Source organism: Chenopodium quinoa, unplaced genomic scaffold (genome assembly GCF_001683475.1).
Source record: "Chenopodium quinoa cultivar QQ74 unplaced genomic scaffold, ASM168347v1, whole genome shotgun sequence".
NCBI classification, from domain to species: Eukaryota; Viridiplantae; Streptophyta; class Magnoliopsida; order Caryophyllales; family Amaranthaceae; genus Chenopodium; species Chenopodium quinoa.
In genome coordinates, this window is record NW_018743108.1 from 991859 (window position 1) to 998688 (window position 6830).

General features: G+C 36.9%; 1 protein-coding gene across 1 annotated transcript; it reads left to right on the top strand.

Annotated features, from left to right (window-relative positions):
* Positions 1 to 2358: 2358 nt before the first annotated feature.
* On the top strand, positions 2359 to 3993 carry LOC110731939. The gene has a single exon (XM_021911853.1). It carries the CDS (start codon positions 2359 to 2361, stop codon positions 3991 to 3993), a length of 1635 nt encoding a protein of 544 aa, XP_021767545.1.
* The last annotated feature ends 2837 nt before the right edge of the window (positions 3994 to 6830 follow it).

Consider the following 6830-nt stretch of genomic DNA (forward strand, 5'->3'; position numbering starts at 1 on the left):
AACCTCCTGAAGGTGTGGCTGAACGTCGAGGCAGGGTCAAGAAGCAATTTGGCAATTTTGCAAGAGTGGTCGAACCACAGAAGTTCGACCAGACCAAGATAAGGGAGGTTCGACCGAACCTACCCATGGTTCGGCCGAACCTACCCTGTAGTCCGGCCAAACCTTCCCATGGTTCGGTCGAACCTACCCTGTAGTCCGGCCGAACCTTCCCATTGTTCGGTCGGACCACTCCTCTTTTTCAGCTGGCTCTGTACGGACTATATAAGTCCCATCTTAGAACGTTTTGATGTAATTTACATTAAGTTAGTTTTAATTTTCTGCACTTTTAACTTAAGTTAGAGAGAGAAACACTATTAGTCTATATATGTTAGAGAGAGAAAGTGTGGATTTCTTCATTGATGAACTTGGATTTTTAAGAAGAAGTTGGTTTAATCTTTTGTAGATCTTCAACTTCAACTAATGAGCAATCTCTTACTCTTTCTCTTTACTTTTGCATTTAATTTTGCTTGTTTACTTTGATTTTCTTTCTTTGCTTATTAATCATGTTGATGCTTATTGATTTGATGATTGATATTGTTCTCAACATGATTTGTGAGAAGTCTCTTAGCCAAGGGTGTGGGGATGGTGTAGTTTCTAATTGTTCATGCTTATAATATTTGGATTAAGTTAATAGTGATTAAAATCTTTGCATGCTTGATATTCTTTGATTTTCTTGCAAGCGCACATTGTTAGTTGATTAAAGGTGAATCTTTGCTAACAAGAAACGGAAGTTGTCTTAGTTAGGATTCATTACTATTGATTGTTCTTTGATTGCACCTCCCAATATATGGTTCTAGTGTGGAAACATAGAGGCTATGTTAGGAGAAATCGATTAACCCCGGAAGGCGGTTAGATTGAACCTTATATCGATATTCATGCATGTTTAGTTCACAATTGATTTGCTTTTATGTTATTGCATGATCAAGCGACATCTACATCTACCCATCTCCCTTGGTGTTTAGTTATATTGATTTTAACTCGTTTTATCTTTAGTTTAATCTCTTAGTCATTCCTATCCTTTGTCCCGAGATAACTTAAAGTCTAGTGATGAATGCGGTGTTTATGTGCTTCTCCCTATGGTTCGACCCCTCTTCTTACCATATACTTGTATTAGGATAAGTCGAGTATAAAAAATTATATTTAATTTAGGTGTAGTTGTCTAACGACGCAATTATTCCTCTATCACTACATGACCCTAAGCAATGAGAAATTCAATGACATGCTAACTTAACATAAGGGGTTGGAGACCAAATTTCTCAATTGGCTAGTGAGTTTAAGGAACTTACAAATGTTTCTTCTTTGACTACACTAAGCTTAGATCTTAAGAGCCCTATGAATGCGATTGTGACTAGATGTGGTAAGGTCCTGATATGAAATAATAGTGAAAAAATCCTACCTCTCTTGGAACCTTCGAAATTTAGTAGCTTAATTGTTATTTTAGATTTTGCTTACAAGTTTTTACCTTTCACTTGAAAGGGTTTTTCTTGTTTTAAGCGGTTATGATTTATTTCCTTATTTTAATCTTTTATTTTGATTAGTTTTTAAGTTTAAGATTAAGTTTAGGAAATTTTATCTTTTAAATAGTTCTATCTTTATTAGAAGTGTGTTTAGGAATTTGACTAGTTGATTTTATCTAGGACTTCTAATGTAATTAGAAATCTTAGTACTTATTTGTAGCCTATATAATGGCATTTAGGCTCTTAATAAAAACAAGTTTTTGTCAAATTGAAATTTATAAAGGTTTACGTAAGCTTTTTCTTGTGTATTCTTGGCCTAGTTTAGGTTTTAAGCTCGTGTTGCTTAGCGTTTCTTGACCGAGACTCAAGATTCCAAACCTTTCAACTGCGATTGAAGGTTATATCCATCAAAATCCATATCAAATTGGTGTGGCTGCTGTTTGACGAGGGACGAGTTTGACAATTTGTGTCAAAAAACTCAGTTTCGAATGTCATATTGATCGACTTGGTTCTCCTTCGTTTCTAAAGATTTTGAGGTGATTCTTTTTTTCAAATTGGTTAATTTTGTTTCTAGTTTTCACCTGAAAAATGTAAGAATTTTTCGAGAAGCATAGCTATTAAACTGGGTTCGTTCTTTACACCTGGTCAAAAATCAAATTAATCTGCCATTGTTGAGTAAAAAATAAACTGCGATTACTTGGCTTGGATTTGTTTTCTGAATTTTTGGTCGAGTATTTTAGACAGATAGGGCTAGCAGTATACAAAATTTCAGAATTTTTCGAGGTGTTTTCATTGGGTTTTGGTCCTCGTACTTTCGATCAATTTCTGGATTGGTGTTGTGTGTTTAATAATTAACTTAAACATGGTGAATCAAGCTGAATTTGCGGCATTGTTGGATGAGCTCAAGAAGATTAATGCTCGGTTGGATAAGTCAGAAGAAGTTACTGCTTTACTCCAGCAAGAACTACATAACTGTGAATCACCACCGCTCATACGCAATCACACAGTTGAGGAGATAAAGCTTGCTGATTTGCCTAGCTTTGACGGTGATGGTGATCCAGACTTATACTTGGATTGGGAGAGGGGAATGGAACGTATATTTGCACACAAAAATCTGGACGATCACAAACGTTTCAATCACGCTATCCTCAAGATCACAAGGTATGCTTCCCTTTGGTTTGATTCCATGCAAAATAACCGTGAAAGAGAAGGTAAGCCACAACTCTCTACTTGGACAGATTTAAAGACTAAGATGAAAAAACGATTTGTTCCACGATCTTATAAGCAAGACTTGTATTTGAAATTAAATTCTTTGACACAAAGATATATGTCGGTTTCTAATTATATCAAAGAATTCGAAAGACTTTATATTGCTTGTGATTGCAAGGATGAAGAGGAACAAAAGATTGCAAAATTTGTGATTGGTTTGAATACTTCTCTACGTAATCAAGTCGAAGTACTACCCTTGACTACTTTTGATGATGTTTGTATGATTGCTTGCAAGTTAGAGAAGCAAAAGAAACCATACCCTTCTATTAAGCCGCAAACCGAAAATTATGATATTGCTCCAAGTTCATTAGATGCCACGTCTAAGCATGACAAACTTGTGTCACACTTAAAGCAAGGGCAATCTTCTCTGCCTCAAAGTCAACAAAAGATGAAACAAATTGTTTGTTTTAAGTGTCAGGGCATGGGGCATCTTGCTAAGCAATGTCCAAACAAGGCACTTATTACTAAGGAGGAATACTACACGTTTTTATCTCAAAACGTGGATGAATCGGATGTGCTTGAACAACAAAACCAACAAGCCTTAGTTAAAGACAAATCGCAAGATGTGACGGATTCTTATTTTTGGGAAAGTCAACAGGTTTGCTATGCAGAAAATGAGCCTAAGAGCTTGATTATAAGGAGGTCTTTATTAGCCACGCTTGATGAGAAAGAAGATGAGCAAATGTCTAATCTTTTCCATTCTAAGTGCCTACTTAATGGTAAAGTTTGCTCTTTTATAATTGATAGTGGCTCTTGTACAAATGCTTGTGCTTTGTCTATGGTGGATTCGCTTCAATTACCTACAAGAAAGCACCCTCAGTCATACAAATTGAGTTGGTTTAATGATGACAATGGTGTGTGGGTTATAAAACAAGCTTTGATTGGTTTTAAAGTAGGTGACTATGTGGATCAAATTTGGTGCGATGCCGTGCCAATAACCGCATGTTCTTTGCTTCTTGGACGACCTTGGCAAAGTGATAGACACGTTTTTCACAATGGCAAGACTAATGTCTATTCGGTTCTAATTGGAGACAAGCGTTTAGCCTTGCATCCCTTACCTCCTATACGTCCACCTATGCCTAAAGAACTAAAAGGAGGCGTTGCTCATGTGTGTTTTAGCTCGTGGCATCAGGAGGTGCTTGATTGTTCAAACAATAAGAGAGAACGAAGGGACAAATTGCTCCAAATGCGCAAAGGAACTAATCTTCTAGAGGGATCGAAAGTGTGATTGTCCTTAAATGCTCAACGTATGCATATTGATCACAAGAATGGTGAACCAATGGATGAGGGACCGTTTGACATTGTTGAGAAGGTTGGCTATGAAACATTCAAGGTTCTTCTAGGGAATGTAGTTTGTGCTACTCTTCCTTCGTCCAATTTGGTACCTTGCTTTGAGGATGAAACTTGAGGTCAAGTTTCTTTTCAAGAGGGGGAGTATGATATGAAATAATAGTGAAAAAATCCTACCTCTCTTGGAACCTTCGAAATTTAGTAGCTTAATTGTTATTTTAGATTTTGCTTACAAGTTTTTACCTTTCACTTGAAAGGGTTTTTCTTGTTTTAAGCGGTTAGGATTTATTTCCTTATTTTAATCTTTTATTTTGATTAGTTTTTAAGTTTAAGATTAAGTTTAGGAAATTTTATCTTTTAAATAGTTCTATCTTTATTAGAAGTGTGTTTAGGAATTTGACTAGTTGATTTTATCTAGGACTTCTAATGTAATTAGAAATCTTAGTACTTATTTGTAGCCTATATAATGGCATTTAGGCTCTTAATAAAAACAAGTTTTTGTCAAATTGAAATTTATAAAGGTTTACGTAAGCTTTTTCTTGTGTATTCTTGGCCTAGTTTAGGTTTTAAGCTCGTGTTGCTTAGCGTTTCTTGACCGAGACTCAAGATTCCAAACCTTTCCACTGCGATTGAAGGTTATATCCATCAAAATCCATATCAGGTCCTTTAGAGTGAAATCTCTAAGAAGAGTGATGATAAAGATAGTCCTAGTAATGGTCAAATTGAGAATGAGGGAGATGAGAATACTGTAGTTGAGGAAGTCAATAAGGAACAAGTTGAGAAGGTGATAAAGAGAGAAAGAGAAGTTTACAAGCCTAAGCTCCCTTACCCCCAAAAATTTAATAGGCACAAGTTAGACGAGCAATTTGGGAAATTTATAGAGATGCTTAGACAACTGCATCTTACTCTTCCTTTTACCGATGTGATAGAACAAATGTCAAATTATGAAAAGTTCCTTAAGGAGATTTGGAGTGGAAAAAGAACATGTGATGTGGCGGAAACAGTTAACTTGACCGAGAATTGTAGTGAAATCATAATGAACAAAATCCCACCCAAGCTGAAGGATCCTGGAAACTTTTTCTATCCCTTGTGCTATTTATAAAATACAAATTGATAATGCCTTGTGTGACTTAGGAGCTAGTGTTAGCATTATGCCATACTCGATATATCAAAGACTAGAGAAGGGAGAACTTTTGCCTACCAACATTACCTTGCAATTAGCCGATAGATCAATTAGGATCCCAAGGGGCAAGGTAGAGGATGTTCCCTAAAGGGTAGGAAAGTTCATCATTCCAGTAGATTTTGTGGTTCTTGACATAGATGAGGATTCTACAATTCATGTTATTCTTAGTAGACCATTTCCTGCTACTTTGGGTGCTTTGATTGATGTCAAAAGTATGAAATATCCTTCTTCATCTCTTGAGAACTGCATGAGAGTTAAAATTTTAGATGATCATGTACATTCAATGCATGAGCACTTGCTCACAACTAATGATCATCTTCAGTGTGTTTTGTTGAACAAGGAAAAGATAGGTTCTCCTAGAAAGGAAATGGCTTTGTATAAGAACTTGTTAGATGGGAGTGTTAAAGGAAGTGATGAGAAAATTTGCATGAAAATCTCAAGCCAAGAGGCTTTACAAGCGGCTTCGACCAAGGAAGGTAAAGGTGTTCCTATGGTAGAGCTCAAACCTTTACCATCACACCTTAGGTATGAAATCTTAGGCCCAAATTCTACTTACCCCGTGATTGTTAGCGCATCTTTGAGTGAAATCCAAGCTCAAGCGTTATGCGTTGTTTTGAGAAAGCACCAAGGTGCTTTGGGTTATACCATTGATGACCTCAAAGGTATAAGCCCCGCTTTATGTACGCACCACATAACCCTTGAGGAGGGTGCCCTTCCTTCTATTTAATGACAACGGAAATTACATCCCCAAATGGGGGAGGTAGTGAAGAAAGAGATTACTAAGCTTTTAGATGCGGGAATCATATTCCCCATCTCAAGATCTAGGTGGGTCTCACCCGTTCATGTCGTTCCAAAGAAGGGAGGCATGACCGTCGTCAAGAATGAAAAAGGTGAGCTTATTCCAACAAGGACGATTACCGGTTGGGGGATGTATATAGAATATAGACGTCTAAACACATCCACCAAGAAATATCACTTCCCCCTTCCTTTCATTGATCAAATGCTTAAAAGACTAATGAGGCACAAGTACTATTGTTTTCTAGATGGTTACTCGGGATTTTTCCAAAATCCTATTCATCCCGATGACCAAGAGAAAACTACTTTTACTAGTCCTTATGGTACCTTTGCCTAAAGGAGAATTCCATTCGGCCTTTACAATTCTCCCGCCACTTTACAACGATGTATGATGAGTATCTTTAGAGATATGTTGGAGGAGAAGATAGAGGTGTTTATGGATGATTTTTCCGCAGGTGGAGTTTCCTTTGAGGCATGCCTTGAAAATCTTGAAAAGTGTTTGGCAAGATGTGAGAAATTAAACTTGGTGTTGAATTGAGAAAAATGTCATTTCATGGTTGAAGAAGGAATAGTCCTTGGGCACAAAATTTCCCACAAGGGCATAGAGGTTGACAAGGCAAAGATTGAGGTTATCGAAAATTTTCCACCTCCGGTTAATGTGAAAGGTGTGAGATCATTTTTGGGCCATCCCGGGTTCTGTAGAAAATTCATTTAAGATTTTTTACTCATTGCAAAGCCCGTCAATGATCTTCTTCAAAAGTATGCCGAGTTTGTATTCGATGATAAGTGTTTGGAGG